Here is a 26,849-nt window from a genome sequence, read left to right on the forward strand (position 1 = left end):
TGAACTACCTCTGATTGTTTCTTTTAGGTGTGTTGTAAAACTTTTAGATTTACTTCCTTTTGAGAAAATGATTAGTTACCCGTTTATTTCATCAGTTTGAAAGCTTGTTTTGAAAACTAAATAAAAAAATCATGTTAAATTCATTTTAAATAATTGTTGAGCTATTTAGAGAATTATTGAGGCTTATTTAATGTTAACGATAGTATATGTACATTTTATAAAGATGAAATTGAGACCGTCCAGCATTGGTGTAATTTATTCCCCAAACACAGATATTTTGCCAAACAATAAACCGTTGGCTGAAATATCAGATCTCATTGTTATTAATATTTACTCTGTTCAGTATCATCTTTGCTGTGATAATGAAAAGCCAGATATTATCTGTCTTTGATATACATACATTCAGAAGGTCCCCCCAAAATGTAAAACATTGAATTAAGAATCAATGAAACTGTTAAAGGAGCCAAACGTAAAAACAATAGAGTCAAATAAAAAAGTCTCTTATTTTAATGAACGACTTAATTTCATTTTAGGATTTCTTTTTCCCGTCTGACTGTGATTTCTTACAGTTTTGGTATCAATGTTTTGGAATGTTCCAATTGTTCCACTTTCACCTGGCGAAAGTGACGTCACGCAGCTGCTTTGAAGGTAAAGTGACGCGTCCCCTTTAAGAGGACCTCCCCTTTAAGTTACCTGCAGCCACACCTGAACTGCGCTTCCTCTAACATTTCATAACATCGGGAGAACGGCCGAACCGAACCAAAGCCGGGTCCAGAACGGACAGCGAACCGGAGAGTGTCTGTGAGTTCCTCGGTGCCGCCGCGCGCACAGCTCGTCAGTTCCTCCGCGTGGGCTCGTGTCTTAATGACGTGGGAGTAGTTTGGAAAAGTGCGCAGTTCGTCCCGCTTTGGACCCGGGAATTCAGGACGAGGCGGAACATGCGCGGGTTCGGGTTCCTTCGTCCGATTAACCCTTGTGCCATCCTATGGGGTCCAGATGACCCCCCCCCCCCCCCCCCCTTCCATTGAGGTGTTCTCCCTACCATGACAAAGGTGGATAAAGGTGGAAAGATTTCATGTACCTTCACCAGTGAAGATCACAAATCATTGAAGAAAAAAGGTTCAGAGCTCTGTCTAGTGGGTCTAGATGACCCACCTCCCAATGTAAAAGTACCTAGGATAGATTAGCACAAGGGTTACTCCGCTTTCGCTGTGTACATGAGCCCTAGCGACTTGAACTGGTTTAACTTGAGAGCATTGCAGTGGACCTTAAGGCCTGCCATTCCACCTTAAAACCAACGCCTGAACACTTTCCAATCACAAGACAAACATCTCATGTTGTTCAACCACATTTTCCGATCTTCCATTTCTATGTGGGGGCAAAAGTCTTTGGGGTAGGGGTGTGTTTGGCGATACAATACGTGTACCGGAACACATCTGAATATCAATATGCCTTCCATTGTAATAAAATGGTCAAATTCCGTTTATTTAATGATCAAATGTTAACCACTGCAACTGTATCTCATATGGAAGTTGTTTTTACCCAAGAAAATTCATAATGCTTTTATTTTGGCAACTTGGAACAGTCAACATTGTCTGATTTCCACAATATAATATTTTTCAGGCTAAGAAAAACATAGAATGAATACTTCTTAAATGATAATGTGCTAAAGTACGATTGGGGAAATGAAGTTCTGTTTATTTCCAACATTAATGTAGATTCTCCAGAACTTTAAACCGGTTCAGGAGTCTGAATGGGGATTTTATAAATAAAGGAAAAAAACAGTCATTCTTTCCAGGAACATTAAAGTGATGATGATGAGGCAGGATAAAAGGATGAAGGAGATGCTTTAATGTGGCTATGATGCTTTATTTCTATGACAGTCTGCTCTTCAGCTGCAGCTCCGTAAACAGGGATTTCACCGCTCATCGCCACGACGATGGCCTTTTTTCAGAGCGTTGGATCCACCGGGTCACTGACCTAGAACTTTGGCCCGCTTTGCCGATAGCATTTTGTCTCTGTGCATCTGCTGCAGAGCTCCACTCGGTTTTATCTGAGCTACAAAGAACCACAATCCGTGTTTTAAATGATGATTGCAGCATCTTGAGTAAATACTAAGTAGTTTATGTCTCAGAACAACAAAACAAGCTACTTTTTGCTGAGTAGGGCTGCACGATATGAGGAAAACTTGCGATATGCGATATTAAAGATTAACATTGCGATAACGATATAAATTGCGGTGTATATAAAAAAATAGAAAAATGCCAAAAACATCATTCCCATTTCATTGCAACAGTTTAAAATTATACTCCAAATGACCCTCATCGACATAGGTGACAAACATCTAACATAATAGGCCTCCATCTGATTGGTCAAAGCATAAAGGGATTTATTTGATTTGTTAAAAGCGTCAAGCTGCCATAACATTGTTTTAACACATTTGGGTTTACGATTTATTGCGATATTCGCAGTCTTTTGCGATATGCCTATTGCAGAGCTGGATATTACGATAACAATAACTTTGCGGTATATTGTGCAGGCCTATTGCTGAGATGTTGTAGTTTTGTGTGTGTAGAACCGTTCAAAGAGGTTCAGTTCTGAAGGTTTAAATGTGTCTAAAGCTTGTAGATTTGATGTAAGAACTTGTAAAACAGAATGTGAAAACCTGGGCACCACAAATCTGCATCCGTGTGTAAAAAGCTTCTGTTGTAAAGTTTGACAAACAAAATCACAAATGACAAATTCCCATTTGCAGGTGTTCATTTAGCGTTACAACTTCAAATCTGTGATTCCAACTGCTCAGACCTGCTGGTGCAAATCACAAGTGAGCTACAACTGCGCTCTGATTTTTGACAAAGTCCTTGCGAGAAACTTGTGTCAAAACTGACACAGCAGGGGGGGGGGGGGGGGGGGGGGGGTTAGAGTAGAGGGTAGTCGACCAATCAGAGAGCAGGACCCAGAGGACTTGGTAAAGTTAGAAAGGTCTTCACAGATGCGAACTTCCTGCTTCAATACTTCTGATAAACGTTCAAATGTGACAGCAAGTCTGTCATTTTGTTTGAACACAAATGCATTTCTAAAAAAGATCATTTTTTCTGCTTTTTATTGAGAATTGTTCTATTCCAGCAGTAAATGCAGACAGAGCAGCAAGACAGCGGCCAAGGGACCGTCATCAAATTGCTAGCTCAGTGAAAACACCATTCTGTAAAAGTAATCTCTCAAAAAAAGAATAAATATCTATATTTTTATGAGCTGGTAATGAAGACTTGTCAGCATTTTCATGTTACAATCAATATTTTGTGAGAAAGTATGTCTTTGTTTCATATTATTGGTTATGTTTACATTGATCATCAACACTTCAAACGCATTTTGCGGCCCCGTGTTCCTCCCAGGGCCACGCCTGTCTGAGGGGGCGCTTTGTAATCAATTCCCCTCACTGCGCGGGGGGGGGGGGTAGGCTGGACTGTTTTAGCCGTGTTCTGCCCTCTCCCCGTGGGCTCCTTGCCTCTCCCCTCCCTCCTTCTCCTTCCCCGACACCCCTGGCGGGGGGTGTGCCGGCGCCCGGACCCTGCACGGTCCGGGTGTCACCGTGCTGTCCGCGCCCGCCCATGCGACACAGGGCCATGGCGGGGGAATCAAGCGTGCCAGCGATACCCGCGGGCCCAGTGGACGGGAGCTGTGCGTGTCTGCAACCGCTGCAGCGGCGTGGAACCCGGACGGCTGGATGCTCACGTGAGCCCCCCCAGCCTTGTTGTGCGGGATGCGAGCCACGCCGCCTCCATGGCACACGTCCAACTACGACCTTAGATCAGGCGAGACGACCCGCTGATTACGGGATTATGGGATTAATAAAGCTGATCTAATCTAATATTTAATATAATATTTAAATAATTTTTTCAAATGTTTATACATATCCACTGCTTTTCTCAGCCTAAAGGCCTGATCCAATCCATCAAAAATCGCTAAAATATGGTGACAGCCATCAAAAGTCAAGATATTGGGATTTGTGCTTCATGTGTCCACTTTATTCTATTGGATAATTTTGACATTTAGTAGTTATTGTGTCCAGAAAGAAGAGAACTACAATGCAGCGCATGTCATCCTATTGGGACTCCAGTAATACCAAGTTAGATGCTGAAATTGCAGGTATGAAGGAATCTCTGAACTTCATGTTAAGGGACGTCAGTGAAGTGGTAAAAAATCAGAAAACACTGACAGGTCTCATGGAAAAAGAGATCCAGGAGCTACAGGCTGTCATCAAACAAAAGGATGTAAGGATTGAACTCCTGGAGCTAAAGGTGGATGAGCTTCTGCTCACAGAGACCAGACATCAGAGTTATGCTGCTGACCCAAGAAGGGATCGAGAAGGTGAAGATGCTCCACCTGAGGAGCAGCAAGTGATCCAATAAATGAGAAGTAAAGACATTCATCTGGACAGTCGACACATCTCAGCATACCACACTCTGCCAAGTAAGGAGAAAAAAAAGATTTGTGAACAGAAAGCACAAGGTGGAAATCCTAAAGGAGGCAAAGAAACTGAAAGGCACTGGAGTTTATTTAAATGAACACTTGACCAAGAACAACTCAGACATTGCTTGGACATGTCCTATCCTGAAAAAGCAACATAAAATACAAGAAAATACTGGACCAGGAATGGAAACGTGTTCATAAAACTAAATAGATCACCAGAAGCTAAAGTGGCAGCAGTGAGACAAGTGAAAGACTCTAAAGTTCTGTTTTAGTTTAGATTCTGCTGACAGAATCAGACTGTGGACTATTCTGTAGAGGCCAGGGGCCTCATTTCTAAAGGTTGCGTACGCACAAAAGAAGGCGTACGCCACTCTCTACGCAATAGTTGAGATTTATAAAAAGCAAACTTGACGGGAAAATGTGCGGTCCTTCACGCTCTGACCCAGGCGTACGCACAAAAACGGGTGAAATGAGAAACGGCGACGCCGTCGGCAGATGGAAGAAACACGTGAAAGTGAAAATGACAATACTGCCTCTCAGAAATAACATGAAGACTTCACAAAGCAAGTCTGACAATTAACAGCTACACAAACACCCGTTTGATCGATCAGCAGTGAAACAAACAAAAAAGATCAAACGAAAATTACAACAGAAATTCAAATGAACACATATTTGCAGAAAGAAAAGTGAAATATGTTCTGCAATATTGGCATGTTGTGCAATTCATCCTCATAAATAATATAGTTAACAGAACGAAATAATGTACAAAACTGATATTCTCCTCAATGTGTCCGTCTGGAGGAGCAGATAGAGGTGCGGATGGACGGACAGACGTACAGATGTACTTATTGTCCACTGGGGAAAGTTGTTTTCATAGTCAAACATTTCTTCATAAGCTACAGAATTATGGTATTCATGCATATGCCTTTAGTTTGTTTTATTTTTGATAAAACAATGTATGGCGTATGTCTCAACCATTCAGAAAGCAACAAGAAATTACATTTGCTGATCAATTTCCCATTTCCACGTGGATTATTACCGACATCTGTAGCTTGTCAGATGTAATTAAATGGAGGGAAATAAAATGCTCCATCACAATGCGTAATGACGCACAATGGCTGATCTTAGAAGATGTGGCAAATGGAAGAATTCGGAGTGAACGCATCTTTAGACAGCAAGAAGACTTGTTGAGTGGCTTATGAGCCGGTTCCAACTTCCTCCAGCCGTCCTGTTGGACCTCTGCGGGCTTTTGGCGCGTCGTGTCCCCCTCCGCCTCAGTCACCACTCCACTAAAAAGGGATTCCCCAATTATTGCCGCCAGTCTCTCATCATCTCAAACTCAAACTTTATTTATTTATATAGCGCCTTTCATTTCAGTTAAAAACACAAAGCGCTTCACATAAAAGCAGATAAAACAGTCATAAAAACCGAAGTTTGTTAAAAACAGCAAACAAAGGACAATCACACAAAGATGGGACCCCTCCCTCACCCCCCCAACCCCCCAACCCACCCACCCACACCCCACCTACCCAGTTCCCCCCATAGAACCCTGAACAGAACCAAAGAACTGCACTTAAAGAAGTTCTGGTTTGGTACTGCTGCAAGGAAACAATATGATGGGGATCCATTTATTCCAGCCCGACCACAGGGGTCAGTACCACAGCGCCCGCCCAGCACAGAGCAGCCCAGGGCCCACTCCATGGCTATTAGACCACAGAGCGGGACCCCAGCCCACCCAACGAGAACGGGCACTGCAGCATCTCATCAGGAGGGGTCAGCTCCGGTGCCCCCCCCCCCCCCCCTCGTGGCAGACACACTCTGGCGATGCAGTGCTATACGTTTTTTTGCCTTGACTTTGATGTCCGACCTTTTCTTTTTTATTTCGGCCACGGTCCGAGGTTGTGAGGCTGCAGCATTTACGGCGTCTGCCACCGTTTGCCACTCACGTGCCTTTTTGGCATTAGTAATGCCCACACTGTGCCCTCCAAACAACACTTTTCTCCTCTTTTCCACCTCGCCAACGATAACTTCTACTTCACATTGAGTGAAGTTACGTTTTATTGATTTCCTCTCGGTGTGTGCCATGGTTTCAATCAATGAATATTCATTTGTGGGCGTTTCACGGACTATTTATGGGCAACTATGGGCGTGTCATGAGGCCACAAAAGCTGCGCTGCATTTAGAATTGGTTGTGTTTTATTAAGGGAAAGATCTATAGGATGTGTGTGCGCACGGTTTTATAAATCCCAATATTTCTGTGCGTACGCACGTCCTATGTTTCATCCGTACGCCACTTCTGACGCAAATCCTACGCAAAGTTTTAGAAATGAGGCCCCTGGACTTTATTTTCGGCACAAATGACTTCTAAGTTTGATTATACAGAACATGGACTTTATGTTTTTTTATTAATGATGTGGATCCAGAGACTCATGTGTTTAATACGTTCAAGGATCCCTGCAGATATTACTGTGAGGAACAACTCAGTGAAGTTAAAACTGAGGGAACATTTTCTGTTATTCATTTCTATTGTCGAAGTCTAATAAGACATTTGAATAAAATGACATATTTTTGAACACATTTAAAGGAACATTTAAAGTAATTGCTCTGTCAGAGACATGGATAATTAAAGGGAAGGAGAACGATTTGAAATTTGATGGTTATGATTTGTATTTCAATAGCAGAATGAATGGGATTGGAGGGGGGGTCGCCCTTCATATTGACAACGGTTTGAAATAGAAACTGGTAAAATGTATGACTTCTGCTATTGATGATTGAATGGAAAGTGTTGCTGTGGAAACAGTTACAAAAAAACAAAAATATGACTGTTGGATGTGTAGATAGGAAACCAGGATCAAAAATGGAAACTTTAAGGACAATTTAGAAGATATGTTAAGTAATCTAAACCAACATAAACAATTAATAATCTGTGGAGATTCTATATAGATCTCATAAAACTTAATTCACTTTTACAAACACCTGATTTATTTTGATTCATTATATAGTAAAGGATTGTATCCTTTCATTACAAAGCCTTATAGAACAACAACTAGTGCAACTTTATCTAAAATGTAAAGCGCATTCTAAATAAAATGTATTATTATTATTAATAGACAATATTTTTTACCAATATTTTGTAAGGTCAAAGAGATTAATAATTAAGAGATTAGTAATTAATGACATAAGCGATCACTTGCCTGTATTTGCTTTATTTGGCTTTAAATTGCCCAAAAAGTCAGCAGAAATCCTTCAAATATATAAAAGAATAAGGAATGATGAAACTGTGGACGCCTTTAGAAACGATCTCATAAATCAAGACTGGAATGGAATCTAAACAGATGATGTAAACGGTGCATATGAGGCTTTTCTGAAACATTTACAGTAGACACTGTCCAGAAGTAACCGTAACAGAAAGCCACACACAGATGGTTTATTATCAGACACGGTAAATCATCACCATTTGTGCCCCAACACAATGTTGATGAAGAAGAAAACCTTTAATCTCCACTTTCATGAGGAATATTTGTGAACTGCTGAGCACCATCTTTTTCCTTTGATTTTTTTTTTTAATAAACTGAGACTTTATCACCACTGGTGTTGGATACATTTGCAGGAATGTGTTGATCACAACATCCCCAAATCCTTGGAGGACTGATTGTTCTAAGATGGCCTTTGAACAATGTTACAATGCTGAGGACCTCTGAAGGCCAGGAGAAGCTGTCATAATGTCAGCTTGAAATCCAGCAGTGAACTGAAAGTTGAAGGTTTTATGTGACTGCATGCTTTTGTTCAGGTGAATCTTTGATCTGCTGTTGACCTTCTGGCTACGCTGCATGATGGATGACAGAGGCAGAGGGGAGACAAACCCAGGAGAGGAGAAGGTTGTGACATCTTCAAGAGCCTGCACCCCACAGCGGGCAGACAGACGGGCAGATGGACTGAGAGGTAAAGGTGACCGGAAGAGCATCAGGTCTGACACCTCCATCCATGAGGCGTCCAGCTGTACAGAGAGTGAGAGAGCGTTGGGGGCTGACGGCAAGGCCAGACAGGAAAGGCCAGAACTTCCAGGTGAAGGAATGCCTCTGAAAACCTACCTGCAGAAAGAAGAGAACCTCGGAGAGAACCGCCTGCCAGAGAAAGCGGCTCAGGTGTTCAGTCCTGCGGTGACCGTCCCACCCTCGCACTCAGCACCCAAGGATGAAGTGGCATGCTGGGAAATAGAGTCTGAGAAAAGTCCCTTCCTAAACTACACAGGAGTGGACTACGACCAGCATGGCTTCCAGTATGAATGGACTGAGACCAGAGCACCTACCAAATGTAAATACACTTTTTCGGATGTCGTTCTTTCATCCTTCAGGCTGTTGAAGTGTCTTGGATGACAGGGGTGTGCTATTGGTCATGTCTCTGCATGTTTGCTTTCTTATCGTTTAGGTGGCCTGTGTTGTTCCAGCAGAGACATTTTAAAGGTGGGCGTGTCCTTGATGATGTCAGCACTCATCTTCCCTGTCCTGGTGTGGGGTGGGTTTGTTTTCCTGCCCTTTGATGCCCCTCTTCTAGACAGCGCACCCCTCAGGCTGGTCTACACACTGCGCTGCTCTGTGTTTGCTGCTGCCCCTATTGTTCTTGGTAAGTCTGCTTCTCCCAGTTATCTGTTTCACCTGAACTCCTTAGGTCTTTCCTTTTTCACCTGTCTTAATGCCTCCCTCACCTGTCTCTCACCTGTGTGACTCAATCTTCCTTCAGTTTATATCTGTACGTTTGAAAGTCTCCTGTCCTCTGACGAAGAGATGGCAGTAAGAGCAAGTCCTTTCCATGAGCTCCAAGTTAAAGTAATTCATATACTGCCCCCTACCTGCAGAACTCAACTCAGGGTAGGGGTGGTCTGTCCTATGACTGCTAGGAGTCTCAGAGAACTGGAAAGAGACAAACTTGTAAGTGACAGCAACAATGAGAGAAAAGGAGGAAGATGAATGAAAAGAACTTCCCTGGAACAAAAAAATGTTGGCGTCAGCAGCAGTTCAGAACCAGGAAGCAAATCAACACATTCCAGATGATGCAGGTTTGTTTATGCATCAACAAGAATACAAATAAAGATCGACAAACTACAATTCAGATGTCAGGGTTTTGACTTTTTCCTTAATAAAGAGAAGAAACACACAGGAGATGAGAACTTTTTGCTAGACTTCTGCAGAAGGAGAATCAGTCTGTGACAGCGCAAACTGTCGCAGAGGAGTTCTGCCATCCTGGTGCATGAAGCCTTCTTTTATTGAAAACTGAAGGTTGCAGACATGAATGTGGGTCATTTAATCAGAAACAACAAGAACATCATATTCTACTATAATCAGAGCTATTCAAGTCATTGTTTTCTTACTGAAAGATAGAAATGGGACAAACATATTATGGAGATTATAGTGTGCACGCAAATGATAATTATTTAACTCTAACATCCCTCCCTTTTTTATCATTTCAAACACGTCATAAGTAAACACTATAAGGGGAAGGTACAACCGTAAAAAAAATGTTATTGTTTTTTTGTTTTTATTTTTTTTAGAACAAGGCATCAAACATCATCATTTCACCACTTGCTTTTGGCACTTTCAGTGAGAGATTCATACGATGCCTCTGACGTAGGAGTATTCACATGGGGAGGGGTCCTCTTCAGCTTGTTGGACAAGCTGGTAACGGATGAAAGCCTGCGTGGTAGCCTTTGCGATCATGGACATGACACAAGGCAGAGCGCATGTTGTAAAAAGACAAAATAGGCACAAAATGATGAGTATAGGGGTCAATAATTTCAGCAGGAGGTGCCACCATGGGCCTGTGGTCAGCCAGGACCAGATGTCACTGGTGGGACTGGCGCCAGGACTCGCAGACTTAACATAGGCTTGCAGCTCTGCTAAGTCGTGCAGTGCGGTAGAAATGTCCTGTCCATCACTGGTGCCGTCCGGGATGAAAGTGCAGCAGGTGTCTCCAACCATTTTGCACACACCTCCTGATGATGCAGTTAGGAGGTCGAGCACGAGTCGATTTTGCAGAACCATAGTTCTTATGGCCGACATCTCTGCTGCTGATGCATTGGAAAACTTGTAGGTGGTGTTAAGGAGTCTCAGCAATGCGTACCTGTTGCTCTCGATGTGGTCTCTTACTTCTGCCACTCCGATCCATGGAAGGAGTGATTGTCCGAATTTTGCTCCTCCACCCCAGATGCGGAACTCCCATGGGACTCCAGTAGTGGTAGTCATTTGTAGGGCGTTCATGTGGAACTCTGGTGCAGCACGTTTCCGTCGTGCGGGGTGGGGTGTTCGGACGGTTCTGTTCATGAAGAACACAGGTGGAACCAGAGGGACCAGAGCACAAAGGCCTCCCCAGTTTGGAGGAAGGGATGCATAGGCAGTGTGTCCGCACAGGAAGTACCAATCAGCTAGGACCCTGGATCCTCGGTCCCCAGGCACTATGGTACTGCAACCTGCTAAGTTTTGCCTACCTTTGGTCTGGTTTGTTATGTCAAATGTCCGTTTGATCAGGAATAATCCACAGCTTCCTCTGATCCTGTTGGCTTTCTGCATACAAGCTGAGTAGTTAGACCGAACTGTAAGATTGTAGTCACAGAAGGTCAAGGTAACGTTACACAGATGCCAGGGCACCATGCCCACTTTCACTGTGCCATTGTTGTATACACAACGTCCAAGTGAGCCAGGCTTCATGCTCACCAAAGATATCACCTCCGGGAGCTTAATGGGGTCTTGTGGTAGTGGCAACAGGTCTCTCATTGGGCCACATGGTCCACGGGGGTTATTGGGAGGAACCCAAAACCGCTCAGAGTAATTCCTTTTGCTCCAGGAGTTGAATGTCCTCCTTTTAGTTCGGTTGTAGCCAGGGTGTGTGCTAAGTTCATACAGGCAATCTTGTTGTCTTCTGGTGATATTGCCTGGACGGAGACCTGTATTGTGGGAAGCATACGGCATGAAAGTACACACATAACAGCTGGTGATGTTGCTGTCGTGTGCAGTTCTGTTCATCAGTTGCCACCAGAGATTGGTACTGTAGGAATGATCATGGGTGGCAATATTTAGGTGAGTTGTCTTTTCATACAGATCCCATGAGCGGTGGACGAGGTTGATACCGCCTTCTCCTGGTTTCTCCATTGCTAGGAAAGTCGGTGCGACTAGAAGACATGCTACAGTCACAGCGCAGCTCCGCACCCACCTGCTGCGGTCTCCCAGCAGTGGGCCTTCCATGCTGCTAGGTTGCAGGGTCACTTCAAAGACCCAGGTTCTAATGGATGTTGGGTTCGGCTGGTTTCTTCGCTGACGATTGAGACGAACCGCCACTAAAAGACGGAACCCCTTTGTAGTCAGACTTCACCACAACAGCCTCCTTTAGGCCTCTGGTGCACGCTGCAACTTACAGTGACTGAGATGTATCCAGCTATTTTTACTGCCGTGGGTGTTGTTAGGAGGACTTGGTATGGTCCCTCCCACCGTGGGCTGGCCCAGTTCTTCCTTTTTAGGACCTTGATGAACACCCAGTCGCCTGGTTTCACTGGTGAGCTTTCCTGTGGAGATAAAGAGTCAGATGGTAGTAAATTTGCATTGGACACCTCCTTCTGGTTTATCATTCTTATGATAAAATCTGCTATTGTTTGTTCTTCATTTGCTTTTTGTAAGTCTGTGGCTACTATAGGTAACCTATAGGGCCTTCCATAGACTATTTCAAAGGGTGTCAGGCCATCGGATGTAGGTCTGATTCTCATGTATAGTTTTACTAGATCTAAACACTCTGGCCATGGTCTTCCTGTTGTTTCCATGCATTTTTTGAGTCTGCTTTTTACTGTTCCATTTGTGCGTTCCACAAGTCCTGCACTTTGTGGGTGGTATGCACAGTGATTTTTCAACGTCATTTTTAGGCTGGCGGCCATGTTTTGGATGATGGTGTTAACAAAATGGGCTCCATTATCACTATATATAATTTCTGGTATTCCATAATTGGGAATGATGGTTTTACAGATACCTTTTGCTACTGAGATCGCGTCTGCTTTTTTGGTAGGGATTATTTCTACCCACTTTGAGAATGCGTCTATTAGCACAAGGCAGTACTTATAGGGGCCACTTGCCGTAAGTTCAATGAAATCCATGTGTAATACCTGGAAAGGGTAGGATGGCTTAGGAAAAGTTCCCCGCTTTGGTCGCATATTACCCTGTGGGTTATGCCGTATACAGGTAGGGCATGTTGTACAAAACCTTTTTAAGTACGATTGTAGGCCAAATGCTGTAAAGTGACTTTGTATGAGCACTGTCATTCCTCCTGTCGACACATGGCATGGCCCATGTGTCGCAACTGCTGCTGCTTTGAACAATGATTTCGGGAGTACAGGTTTATCATGCAGTTCATAAATTTGTTTTTCAGTTATTTCTGCTCCTTTTGATAACCACAATTTCTTTTCCTGCAGTGGAGCTGAGCTTTGCATGTCATGCAGGATGCTAGTGTCTAGGAGTTGTGTGTTTTCTGTTTCTGCAGAGTATGTTTCTGTGTTGTGGTGTCCTGCTGCAGCTTGTTTTGCAATTTTATCAGCAAGCCTGTTCCCTATTGAGATTGTGTCCGTGTTTGCAGTGTGTGCAGCACATTTACAAACTGCTAACCTTGATGGGGCCTTTATGGCTTGTAAGAGGTTAAGTAAAAGTTGTGCGTGGGTGATGGGTTTGCCTGTGGAAGTTTTCATTCCTCTGCGTTCCCATTGTTTGGCAAAATAAAAAAGTGTGGAAAAAGCGTACTGGCTGTCTGTGTACACGGTAAGGTCTTTCCCTTTGGCTAATTCACACGCTCTGGTTAATGCTATACTTTCATCTGCTTGTACTGACATGCTAGGAGGGAGCTGAGCTGCTTCAATGATTGTTTTAGGTAACTGGACAACAGCGTAACCAGTTTGGTTTTTTCCCATTTCCGTTTTTGAGCAAGAACTGTCAACAAACCAAGTCATGCCGGTTGTTAAAGGCGTGTCAGTTAAGTCTGGACGTGGTAACTGTAACTTGTCGGTTGCTTCCAGGCAATTGTGTGGCTCGCCATCTTTTGGGAGAGGTAGCAATGTTGCTGGGTTGAGAATGTTGCACCGAGTGATTGTGATGTGTGGTTGGGCTAATAACGTAGCTGTGTAAGAGAGATGTCTCGCGGGTGAAAGCAAGTTCATTTTGCTTTGTAGAAGTAAAACGTCAACGGCATGAGGGACTAAAAGTTGTAAAAGATGAAATAATATTACATCTGCCGAGGAGGTTACAGCCATCGATGCAGCACAAACGGCCTGTACACATGGTGGTAGAGATTGGGCAACAGGATCAAGCTTTTTTGAGTAAAATGTAAGGGGGCGTAATTTGTCTCCGTGTTTTTGCATAAGTACAGAAGTCATGTACCCCTCCCTGCAGTCCACTGTCTGCACGAACGGTTTGGAATAGTTAGGCAGTGCTAATGTGGTAGTGTTGATTAGATCTTGTTTAAGGTTTGTAAATGCTTTTTCCGCCTCTGGTGTCCACTGTATCTTATCTGTCATGGTCATTGGTTTGGCGTGAATCAGGTCAAGGAGGGGTTGAGTGACAACCGCATAGTGGGGTATCCAAGCACGGCAGTAGTTGCACAACCCGAGGAAAGACATCATTTGCTTTTTAGTTTGTGGCTTGGGGGTGTCTGCCACAGCTTGTTTTCTGGTAAAATGGATTTGTTTTCCTGCAGCTGTCAAAGTGTGACCTAGGTATGTGACTTCCTCCTTTACCCATTGCAGTTTTGCCTGGCTTACTTTGTTTCCTGTCTTGTGGAGGTGGCGCAGCAGTGCAAGGGAATCTTGTTTACAGCTTTCTTTATCTTCGCTTGCTACTAGTATGTCGTCTACGTACACTATGAGCTGGCTTTTAGGTGATAGCTGCAGATCAGAAAGGCAAGCCATAATGGCCTGTGTGAAGATAGTGGGAGAGTCTGCAAAACCTTGGGGGAGTCTGGTATATGTGTATTTAGCACCATTGTAAGTAAATGCGAACCAAAATTGGGAATCTGGATGTATTGGGATAGAGAAAAATGCATTACTTAGATCTACCACTGAAAAAAACTTATGGTTTGGCTTGAGGGAATTCAGCAGTGTGTGTGGGTCTGGTACTAATGGGGCTCTGGTCTGCACTGCTTCGTTTACCGCTCTTAAATCCTGGATCATACGCCAATCTGTTTTGTTTGCTTTCTGTACAGGAAAAATAGGGGTGTTACAAGGGGAGTCAGGACATGGGCGGATAATGCCACTTTTCAGTGATTGTTCTATGACTGGTTTTATACCGACTGCAGCTTCTGGTTTTAAGGGGTATTGTCTAAATCGGGGATGCCAAGATGATTTCGGGGTGATCTGAACAGGTGGAATGGACCTTAGTAGCCCTACATCCGTAGGACCTTTGGTCCATAGGTCATCTGGAATTTTGGCCAGGTCTGCTAAATCTCTGTCTGTAAGGTAAATTTCAGCTTGTCATTGCAGGGGGTGGACTGCTGCTGTTCCAGTGAGCACTCCAGTATGTGTAGTGCGCCACATGTTGGTGGATGGGCTGTAAGCCCAGCGGGAGTCATCAGTGTGATAATCAGTGGCCGCACATGCCAGTTTTAGCCTTTGTCCCACATCTGTCCATGAGATGTTTTCAGGCTTAAAAAGGGGAATGTGGGGGACTGCGTCTAACTGATATGGAGGTTCTGAGGGTGGGACCACATGCACGGCTGCGAGTGAACGCCTATCTGTATATAAATGTGTTGTTCCTACAAGGGTCTGGTGCTGGGAGCAGAAATTCAAAATGTTTGGGTCAGACGGGTCGTTGTAAATTGCCATAGTAATCTGAAGATTACTATAGGCCATTTCATTTTGGGGTTCCTCTAACGATTCTCGTGCAGTGGTCAGCATGCAGGTCGATTGTATGTGATTGTTGTTTGGGAGCAAATCATATGAACAATACACTCTCTGATTTATTTCAGTGTCAGCAACGTAGGAACCGTGTGGTGTTCTAAAAGCTCGCATGCCGTCTTTTACTGGAACCACAGCAATTCCTAGTTTTACCATTAGGTCGCGTCCTAATAAGTTAACGGGGCATTTTGGGGACATGACTACTGTTGCGCTGATTTCTTTTCCTGTTTCTGGGTCTATAATGCTTAGGGGTTTAGACACGTTTTCAGTTTCGATCTGACCATTTGCTGCCTTTACTTTTATTTGATGTTTGGATTTCATTATTCCTGGTACCTGCGTTTTCACAACTGTTTTACATGCTCCGGTGTCACAAAGAAATGGTATGTCTTTGCCATTTAATGTTAACATTACCCATGGTTTTTCATAAAGGGTGTTTAAAATGTTCCAAGCTGAGCAAACGTCTACTATTTCACTACGATTGCTTTGGTCATCATCTAGTCAGAAATCATTCCCATGCAAATGGCATGATTGCTGATTAGGTGGTTTATTGGGTTGTCCGTGATTCGGACCTTGTTTGTTGTTTGGGCATTCTGCTGACCAGTGGCCGTGGCCACCACAGCACCAACAGTCTTCTGAGCGATTAGGGCCTTTTCTTCCCCTGGGATTACCACGTCCTCTGCCTCGCCCACGCCCACGCCCCCGCCCGCGAGGTGTGGGTCCGTGGAAAAACACTGCAGAGTGTGGAAGAGCATCTGAGGTGAAAAACACATCAGGGTTTTTCTTTTCTTTTGTAATTCTTTCAACGTGACGGGCCCATGTCATGGTTTGTGGTACTGAGCTGTCATCAGATTCAACGTGATGGGTACGAACCCATTCACTAATTTCTGGCCGCAATGCTTTCAGGAGACCATTTTTTTAACTGTTGTTGGTAAGCTGAGGCTGGGTCCTCATTGTGTGTAATGCCACTGTGGGTCTTAAATTCTTTTTCAAAGCGGAGGGCAAAATCGTCTACCGGCTCCCCTGTTTTTTGTTTTATCCCTGCCAGGTGGGAGTAGTTTGCTTTCTTCTTGAATATTGTTCTACTTCTGCCTTCCAAAGCTGTCCAGGCTCTGTCATAGCTGCTAGACAGTGCATCGACAGGGGCAGGAAAAACTTCATTTTGGCCATCTCTGCCTGTATAATCCCCTCTTACTCTAGCCCAATGTTTTCCCACTGATGTTTGGGCTGCTTGGCCAGCCTCATACCCATTTAGTCTGTACGAGAGTATAAGATCTCTCATATCTTCTATCCACTTCTCTACATCTTCATCAATGGGAGTCAGCCCTTCAACAGCCCTTCGAGCTTCTTCCAGGGTCCAGGGTCGGAACACATAAAGGTGTTCGGGCCCTCTTTCGCCTGGATTTGGATTAGCCACCTGAATCATTGGATATGTTTCTGTTCCCTCAGCCCGATATCTGAGGGGGGGTTTTAGCTCGGATCTGTCTCTGAAATCGTAAGTAGGGGGCTCGGGTGGAGGTGGGGGCAGAGAGGTAAGGTCTGGGTATAATGAGAGGGAGACATGGGGACTGGTCAGGGACAAACGTTGTACTGCAGGTGTTTCCTCAGTTTTTGACTGTAGCATGTCGGCTACTCTCGCAGCCTGCTGGCGTCTGCTACAGAGCTGGGTTTCGTTATCTTCCGGACGTACGAACATGGTGATAGGAGTCCCTGCTTCTTTTGATTTGTTTGCTTTTTTTGTCTTTCGCAGCCTGGATATCTTTTTTACGTTTATCTGCTTCTCTAAGCCAGTGTCTTGCACAATCTAATTCTTTTTGTTTGTCTTCCATTTTTTCCTTATCTCTGGTTTTTCCAGCTACACTTGCCTCTAGTTTAACAACTACTTCTTTCCATTCTTCTGTTTTTAGCTGTCCTTTCACACCATACTTTTTCTTCCATTTTAACATGTATCGCATGCTGTTTGGGTCTTTTCGTGCCATATATTTTTCATCCCCCTGTAAAGGAGCCCCGTCAGGGGATTTACTCATGTTGCTACCCATAATCACACTGTAGGACGGTGAATTTAAACACAAATCAATTCTAATCGTCTGCAGTCCACACTTTTGAAATTATGGAAAAAAAAATGCAAAAGGAAACCTCCGAGATTACTTTGGTGACCTCGGCCAACCAGGAGGTATGGCACGCTATGTCCCGAGTTCCTGGTCCAGGGAGATCGAACTAGCTCGAATCTCCGACACCAAGGTCACTTTGATATTAATGCGGAAAATAGGAGGAGAAAAATAAAGAAAAGACAAATGTAAAAAAAATGTAAAAAATGTTTTTTTATTTTATTTATTTATTTATTTTTTATTCCCCTTAGCCAGAAACCTTTTCTGCTATTCCTATTCTTTGCGCTTGGGACTGGTTACCCTTTTTAGCCAGAAACCTTTTCTGCTATTTTTACTCTCAACACTGTGATCGTATGCAAAACTCACTCAGTCCTGTGGTTCATCACTTCCGGTCGGATCTCGTCAAGCCACCGCTGGCAGATGAGGGTTAGACTTATGACGCTGGCCCGGCGAAGAATTCACCTCCCGGGACTTTCTTCCGGACAGCCTATATTGTCCGGGCGTGCACGGCTTCAGCGCGTCGTCCTCAGTCCACCACCGGTGGGTATGTTGAGATCCGGGTCACGGCACCAAGATGTCAGGGTTTTGACTTTTTCCTTAATAAAGAGAAGAACCACACAGGAGATGAGAACTTTTTGCTAGACTTCTGCAGAAGGAGAATCAGTCTGTGACAGCGCAAACTGTCGCAGAGGAGTTCTGCCATCCTGGTGCATGAAGCCTTCTTTTATTGAAAACTGAAGGTTGCAGACATGAATGTGGGTCATTTAATCAGAAACAACAAGAACATCATATTCTACTATAATCAGAGCTATTCAAGTCATTGTTTTCTTACTGAAAGATAGAAATGGGACAAACATATTATGGAGATTATAGTGTGCACGCAAATGATAATTATTTAACTCTAACACAGACCATACAATGTCTAAGGACTTTTTAAGTCTTATTGACTCTTTTAATCTTGTTCAGCATGTGTCTGAACCCAAGCAGGAACGTGGACACACACTTAGATAGATAGATATAAACTTTATTAATCTCCCAAAGGAGAAATTCAGGTGTCCGGTAGCAAAACACACAACCACACACAACAAACAACAGTAAAAAGACAGTTCACAAAATAATATCAATTCATATCAGGCAGGTTCATTAAACAGCCTGATAGCAGTAGGGACAAATGAGTTCTTAAAGTGCTCTGTCCTGCAGCGCAGTGAAAGGAGCCTATTACTCAGTGAGCTCCTCTGACCAGACATCGTGTTGTGCAAGGGATGTCTGGGATTGTCCAGGATGCTCTGAGTCAAAGCCCTCATCCTCTCCTGCAGCAGAGAGTCCACCCTCCTCCCGATCACAGATGCACATCTCTTAATCAGTTTGTCCAATCGAGTGCAATCCCTTGTGGTCATTCTGCCACCCCAGCATACAACCCCATAGAAGACAGCACTCGCCACAACCGACTGGTAAAAGAGGAGCAACATGTCAGTACATACATCAAAGGACTTCAGCTTTCTCAGGAAAAACAGCCTACTCTGCCCTTTCTTATACAGAGCATGAGCCTACTCTGACCAGTCCAGTTTGTGGTCAAGGTGCACACCCAAGTACTTGTAGGAGTCAACCACTTCGATTCCCCCACCATCGATGATCACTGGGTGGTGGGAGGACTTCCTAATAAAGTCAATGATCATCTCCTTGGTCTTTGATGTGTTCAGCACAAGACCATTGTCCCTGCTCCAGGAGGTGAATCTGGTGATGAGCTCCCTGTACTCACTCTCATCCCCTCCCTTTACACACGCCACAATAGCAGTGTCGTCCGAATACTTCTGGACATGACAAGCTGCAGATGCATCATTAAAGTCAGCAGTGTAGAGTGTGAAGAGAAAAGGCGATAGTACAGTTCCCTGTGGTGCTCCGGTGTTGCTCATCAATGTCCCAGATACACAGTCTCCTAGTCGGACAAACTGTGACCTAAGAGTCAGAAAGTTGTGGATCCAGCGAACAAGAACTGGATCAACTCCCATACTCTCGAGCTTCCCCTTCAGCAGCTGAGGCTGGACTGTATCAAAGGCACTTGTGAAATCGAAAAACATCACCCTCACATATCTGCCAGTCCCTTCCAGAAAGGAGAGCACCCTATGGACCATATAAAGGACTGCATCCTCCACTCCCATACTGTCCTGAAGGGGACTGAAGGGGGTCAAGCGCCCCCTCCACCAGGGGTTTGAGCCTCCGGAGTAGTAGCCTCTCAAAAGTCTTCCTTATGACAGATGTTAGGGCAACTGGTCTATAGTCCTTCATCCCTGCAGGCCTTGTCACCTTGGGCACTGGGACAAGGCATGAGGTCTTCCACAAGCCAGGGACACATCCTGTCTGAAGACTCCTGTTAAAGATGGTTTGAAGAGGCACCGCCAGCTCTGACGCACAGTCCTTTGGCAACCGTGGTGATATTCCATCAGGACCAGCAGATTTCCAACCATTCAGCCTCCTGAGCTCTATGCACACTTCCTCTATTCTTATAGGTGTTACAGCATCAGGGCTGGAGCTGGAGCAGGCGCTGCTGGGTGGAGGAGAAGAGCAGGTCACAGCCGCAGAGGTGTAGGAGCTGCCACTTGGTGGAGTAGAGGAACCAGTCACAGCAGCAGAAGTCAAGGATCTGTCACTGGGTGGAAAAGGGGAGCCGGTCACAGCAGCAGAGGTGGAAGAGTCACTGATGGTTGGGCGTGTACAGAGTCAAACCTATTATAAAAATGGTTGAAGTCATCCGCCTTGGCCACATCACCAGGCACAGTCCATCCCCTCTCCTTAAAGCCAGTAATGGTTCTCATGCCGCTCCATACCTCCCTAGTGTTCTTATTCTGCAGCTTCATCTCAAGCCCAGATTTGTAATCCCTCCTGGCGCGCTTTATGGCTCTACTTAGATCATGTTGAGCCACCCTTGCTTTGTGCCGATCACCAGTCTTAAAGGCCTGCTTCTTCAGGTTTAACAGGTGCTTCATATTGCTTTTAATCCACGGCTTGTTATTGGGAAAGCAGCGTACTTTTTTCAGAGGCACTGCCACATCTGTACAGAAGTGGATGTAATCAGTGACACACACCACAGCCTGATCGATGTCACTGTCTCCCACCAGCAAGTCCCAGTCAGTGGATTCAAAACAGTCCCTTAGCATGGCTGCTGTCTCAGGAGTCCACTGCCTAAAGGATCTGGTAGCTTTAGGCAGCCTCATCACACATGGCTTATATGATGGTCTGAGCTGACTGAGGTTATGATCAGACCTACCAAGGGGGGGTAGAGCCACTGCAGTGTAGGCAGATCTTAAATTCACATAACACAGGTCCAGAGTGTTTTTGTGTCTAGTTGGACAGTTCACATATTGTATGAAAACCCCTAAGTGAGAGCTCACATCAACATGATTGAAGTCCCCCGATATTATGATGAGCGCCTCTGGGTGTGCAGACTGAGCCCTCGCAGCCACTTCCTGGATGATGTCACACGCTGACGATGGGTCCGCCCGCGGCGGAATGTAAACAACAATGGCGACTACATTGGAAAACTCTCGTGGAAGATAGTATGGTCTTATACCGACCACCAAGAGCTCCACATCACGAGTGCAGATCTTGCTTTTGACCGTGATGTGACCGGGATGGCACCACTTGTTGCTGACCAGCACAGAAAGTCCACCGCCCTTCGTTTTTCCGCATAGTTCCACCTCTCTGTCCACTCTGACGAGTGCGTAGCCGGGGATGCTAACAGCTGAGTCGGGGATCACGTCAGTCAGCCAGCTCTCTGTGAGCAGATATAAACTCACACGGTATGCCTCGTCAGTTCTTATCAAGGCGACCAGCTCCTCACACTTATTCTGTAGAGAGTTTACATTCCCCATGATAATCGATGGGACGAAGGGCTTGTTTCTCCACCTTCAAGCCTTTAGTTTAGCCCCAGCACGGCATCCACGGACGGGCTTCTTAATCTCCGGAGGAATCAGATGTTTACATCTGTTCGATGTGTGTCGTAATTGAAGGAGGATATCTCTCGAGTATTTGTAGATGCACATTTCGGTCAAAAAGGAAGAGAAGAAAAAGCACAAGAAGCTACTTTTGACAGCAAAAACACAGCGCTACACGAACTTGCTGCCACTTCAGTTGGCGCAACCGTTAACAAGTTGATCTGGTGCTGACATATAGACTCTCTGTTCCTAACCTGGTGGTATGTGTTGCCGTGTTTTCAGATCACATGCCTGTTTTATTTGACATCACTCTGCCCTCCTGTAGGCCTGGAGCTCCGGCTCGGTGCATCCGTATCATCAATCCTTCCACTGCAGCTCTTTTCTCTGCTTCTTCTAATCAAACCAGTGTCATCCCATATTCCACATGTTCTATTTTTTTAACTGGACAGCATCCATGCGGTTTGACAATGATTATCATCAGGAATAGCAAAGACAGCAGTCTTCCCCCCCTCTCTCTAACATCCCTCTCTCTTCTTCCCTTCTTTCCTTTTCTGTCCAGTCCAACACCAAAGATTTTCAAACATGATTGAAATTAATAAAGTTTGGCCTCAATTCCAAAAGGGGTTTATTCAGACATACCTCTGGTTTGTCTGAAGATTAATAACCCCTGTTGTTAAAGTAAAATATGTCCAACACAAGAGGCCCTCAGCTCTCATCTGTCTGCCCAGCTGTTGGACAGGACAAGTTAAAAAAAATAAAAAAATAAAAATAAATAAAATAAAATGGATGGTGGAATGTGAAAAGGAGGGGGAGTGACCAGCCACCCCCACACCAAGACCCCCTCTGTTGTTGTGTCTTGCCCTGTAACCTTTGACCAGTTTGAACCAGTGACTCTTTGCAACACCTGAAGCCCTCAGGTTCCCCCTCCGATGTGGTTCCACCCCGATTATTTAAAGAGGTTATCTCTACTCTGTGACCTGCAGTTCTTGCTGTTGTAAATGGCAGCCTTTCCTCTGGTGTGTTCCCTAGAAACTGTAAACATGCTACAGTGCAGCCATTGATCAAGAAGCCTAACCTGGATCCCTCTGTGCTGTCCAATTTTAGGCCTATTTCCAAACTCCCTTTCCTCTCGAAGATTCTGGGAAAAATTGTGTTTTGTGTATGTCCACTTGAAGGATTTTTTAGATGAAAATGGCAACCTTGAGGTTTTCCAGTCTGGCTTCCATTCTCTACACAGCACTGAGTCAGCTCTGATCAGGGTGTTTAATGACATCCTCTTAGCTACAGATGCTGGGGACCATGTGGTCCTGGTACTACTGGATCTTACGGCTGCCTTCGGCACATTAGATCACAACATCTTGATCTCCCGGTTACAGCAACTTGTAGGCATCCATGGCACTGCTCTGTAGGGGTTCAGGTCATATCTAGAAGATAGAACGTTTTGTGTAAACCTCAATAATGTTCAGACTTCCTCTGCTCCTCTACTGTACGGGGTCCTTGGGCCTCTGCTCTTCTCCCTTTACTTACAGTCCCTGACAAAAGTCTTGTCGCTTATCCATTTTGTAGAAACAAAAGCGTCTAACCTCACTGTTAATGAATCCATTGGTTTTAGAAATGTCTGATATGAAAGCTAAAACCCTCCCAAATTATGTTCAATATACTAAAATAAAATTCCTTCACTGAAGAAAGATTGATCATTTAATGAACACAGAAAGGTCACATTTTGGCAAGACAAAAGTTTTGTGGCCTACAGAGAGTAATGTGAAAATGTAACAAATAATTTACTTCAAAAACAAAAATATGTTGCATAACATCAGTGAATTAAGTAGTGCTACTGTGAGATCCATATTTAATATCTTGTATGACTTCCATGAGCTTGACGGACAGCATCCATGCGGTTTGACAATGATTATCATCAGGAATAGCAAAGACAGCAGTCTTCCATGCCTCCCAGAGTTCATCCAGACTCTTTGGTTTGGTCTTCCATGCTTCCTCTTTCATTCTACCCCAGACATGCTCAATGATGTTCATGTCTGCTGACTGGGCTGGCCAGTCCTGGAGCACCTTGAGGAACTTTGATGTAGAGATGGAAGTATACCATGGAGCCCCATCCTGCTGCAGAATTTGACCCCTTTTATGGTTGGGAATGTAGGAGGTAGCTAATACTTCTTGATATTTTAGGCTATTGATATTGCCTTCCACCCTGCAAATGTTTCGCTCCCCCCCATACTGGATGGAACCCCAGACCAGGATTTTCCTGCCACCAAACTGAACTGTTTTCTGGGTGATTCTAGGGTCCATGCGGGCTCCAGTTGGTCTCCTGTGATGTAATTCAGCTGAAGACTCATCTGAGAAATCCACCGTCTGCCACTTTTCCAGCGTCCATCCTTTTAGCAGGCTGTGGGCCTTGGCAAATGCCACACGTTTGTTCAATTGCCTTTTGTTTGGTGCTGGTTTCTGGGCACTGATTGGACCATGGAGGCCATTTTGAGACAGAATTCTACAAACTGTTGTGGTTGACACAGGGACTTGAGGTGACCAGGCCTGGTGGAGCTCTGCTGCAGTGGAAAAGGGGCTGGTCCTCCCCAGCAGCTGTCTTGGGGGGTCTGCCGGACCTGGGCTTGTCAAAAACATCTCCAGTCTCTTCAAATCTTTTTCTTATACTTTGTACTTGACGCTGAGACACATTGAAGGTGTCAGCCACCTCAGCAGTGGATCTGGTCTTCAGCCTCTTGATAATCAACGCTTTAATTAAGTGCTTGGAGGAATTAAAAATCTGGATGGCTCTTCATTCTCTCCACCTCAATGAGGAATAGACAGAGATGGTTGTCTTTGGTCTCCGTGGCAACAGTGGGTCACACCCCAAAACTCTGGACTCTCTCACACAATCTGTTAAATCTATTGTCACAAACGTAGGAGTGAAGATGGACGACGGTTTGAATTTGGACAAGCAGATCAGTTCAGTGGTGAGATCCAGCTTCTTTCAGTTAAGGCAGCTAAAGTCAATCGTTCTTATCAAGAAGCACTTTGAGACAGTAATCCAGGCCTTTGTTCCTACTAGATTACTGTAACTGTCTTTCCGTTGGTGTCTCTCACTCATCCTTGCTCTCCAGCTGCTGCAGAACGCTGCTGCAGGCTTGGTAACTGGAAGAGAGAGCATATCACACCAGATCAGGCTGCCTGTCCATTCTAGAGTTGCTTTTTAAATTCTTGTATTTGTTTTTAAGTCTTTAAATGGTCTGGCTCCGCCCACCTCTCTGAGCTGCTCCAGCTGCTTTACCCTTCCCGCTCACTTAGATCAGCTGCTCCTGGATGAAGGACACTGTAGAAACTCAGTGTGAGTTGATGTTTTCATTGGTTTTATTGATTTTATTCTGTTTGTTTTAGTTTGTTTTGTTTTTACCCTGCGTTGTTTAGCACGTTGGTCAGCTTCTGCTGTTTTAAAAGTTCTTTATAAATGAAGTTGACTTGAGCTGACAGCATGTCGGGCCTGGGAGGCCGTTCGGCCATGGACTTAATGCTGTCGCTGCTCAGCTGGTTTTCTTTTACCGCACATTGCTTTTGCGGCAGCTTCCGCCGCGCAGCTTTGGCCAACAGCAGGAGATTAGAGGACTGGCTGAGGAAGCGGACCGAGTCCTGGTGGCTACCAGTCGTTTCACCGTGCAGACACTGAGGCCTGGCTGTAGGAGCCTGAGGATGTTCTGGTGTAGTTGTCTGCAGTCTCAGAAAGGTGCCCTATAAATAAAATGTGTAATTATTGTTAACATTTGAATCAAAATAAATCAAATTGTTAATCAAATTTATCAAATCAAATGAAAACATGTGTGAAAGTAAAAACTACATAAATCCTTTACTAAAAAGATGAATTTGAAGTTTTTTCCTGAAAACCTTCACAGTGGAGCATCACTTTTGGCTGTTTTAGAGCTTAGAACAATTCTTAAGTAGTTCTCGATTTTGGTATTTTCTTAAAATATTGCAAAAGTGTGGGATAAGCCGTCATCCTGATTCATTCTGAACCCACAGACTGTTGTGGTCGTTGGGGTCACGACCCAGTTATGATAAAAGTCAAAAGGTTACTTAAAAAAATGCAATTGCCAGTGTGTGTTCAAGCTAATATTAAATTAATATCAAAAGGAAGACCCTGCTTATGCTAAATGAGACGTAATAAAACAACATGTTTTTCTATAAATGTCTGCTTGCTTTGTGAAAAATTGGGTGTTGAAACATTTGTCATTTTAGAGTGCACCCACCCAAAAGCCGGTTTACACAGCCTGCAGAACAAAAGTGGAGGTTTCTGCCTTCAGACTGACCATGAACGTAGATGTGAGACTTTGCCTGGCCTTTGCTGACCCCTGCCGGTGTTGGACTGTCCTCCTCACACCTTTGTGCCTCTGTGGTTTCTCCCGTCTCTCAGGTTGGCTGGTTCTGGGTATCAGTCGGCTCAAGTCAGCCTCGACCCCAACTTTGTTTGATGAGAATCTGAAAGAGGCAGAGTGTAAGGAGGTTGCTGTGCACCAGCGCTTCATCACAGACTCCGCCTCCCTGTTCCTGATCTACTTCCTTCAGATGGTTGTCATGGCGATGTACCTAACCCAGGAGCAGCTGAAGCTCATCCCTCTGCTGACTATTGTTTTTGCCTTTGGACGGTGAATTTTTAAAGCAAAGCAGTCAGAATCATTGATAATTAATCCATAGAAGTGATGGCCGTAAAGCTTCATCTCTTTTCCTTTTTCCAGGCTTGTCTACTGGGGGGCGGCAGCCTTTGGTAGCAGCATCCGGGGTTTTGGTTTTGGCCTGTCCTTCCTGCCAGGAGTCGTCATGATGGCTGCAAACTTCTATTTCATCTTCTTGGTGGAGGCAGATGGCTCCATCTTCAGTGCTCAGGTTCCCCCTGTAGAGGTGCTGCCCCCGCCCTCTGGCAAACAGAGGTTCTGGGGCTGAGTTCTGCTTTCTGAGCAACACAGCATCTGACTTGTAAACCAAACCATTCGGTTTGAATGTTTAGTACAGGTTTAGGGTCGCCTCCACCTTCTTCAGATAAGTCATTTTGTTTAAGGTTATATGATTTAGTTATTGTTCTGCTACTTGTTTTTTAAGCTTTAATTACTTTTGTAAAAATGGTTTTAGAATCCTGAAATATTTGAAAACTGCATTTATTTTTCTTGGTTTCCCAATAAAACTGTAAAACTTTCCTCAACTCTGATGTCAAATCATTTGGAAAAAGAGAGAAGTGAGTGAGAACGTGCATCAGTACTTGATTGCCCCTCTGTATTTACGAGGTTTTCCTAGAAAATATTGCAATCATTAAATTTGCCTTCTCTGATTTTGACAGCTTTCTGGGTACTGAAGGCTAATTTCCCTTTCCCTCCCCTATGAAGATTAGAAAATGACGGCTGCCCAGTGAACTCTTTCACTAAGATTGTACTGCTG

The 26,849-nt window shown here is 44.5% G+C and overlaps 1 protein-coding gene across 1 annotated transcript; it reads left to right on the forward strand.

Annotated features, from left to right (window-relative positions):
- The first annotated feature begins 672 nt into the window (after positions 1 to 672).
- tmem79 (transmembrane protein 79) lies at positions 673 to 26,610 on the forward strand. The gene is made up of 5 exons (XM_023963874.1): positions 673 to 801; positions 8,261 to 8,784; positions 8,899 to 9,093; positions 25,834 to 26,065; positions 26,156 to 26,610. The coding sequence occupies exons 2-5, from the start codon at positions 8,301 to 8,303 to the stop codon at positions 26,358 to 26,360; spliced, it is 1,116 nt and encodes a 371-aa protein (XP_023819642.1). The 5' UTR covers positions 673 to 801; positions 8,261 to 8,300; the 3' UTR covers positions 26,361 to 26,610.
- The last annotated feature ends 239 nt before the right edge of the window (positions 26,611 to 26,849 follow it).

This window comes from Oryzias latipes, chromosome 16, assembly GCF_002234675.1.
Source record: "Oryzias latipes chromosome 16, ASM223467v1".
Classification (NCBI taxonomy): Eukaryota; Metazoa; Chordata; class Actinopteri; order Beloniformes; family Adrianichthyidae; genus Oryzias; species Oryzias latipes.

Coding starts and splice junctions, on each gene's coding strand:
- tmem79 (XM_023963874.1), top strand. CDS start 8,301: ATGATGGATGACAGAGGCAGAGGGGAGACAAACCCAGGAGAGGAGAAG. Junction 8,785..8,898: donor GACCAGAGCACCTACCAAAT/GTAAATACACTT, acceptor CTTATCGTTTAG/GTGGCCTGTGTTGTTCCAGC. Junction 9,094..25,833: donor TGCTGCCCCTATTGTTCTTG/GTAAGTCTGCTT, acceptor CCCGTCTCTCAG/GTTGGCTGGTTCTGGGTATC.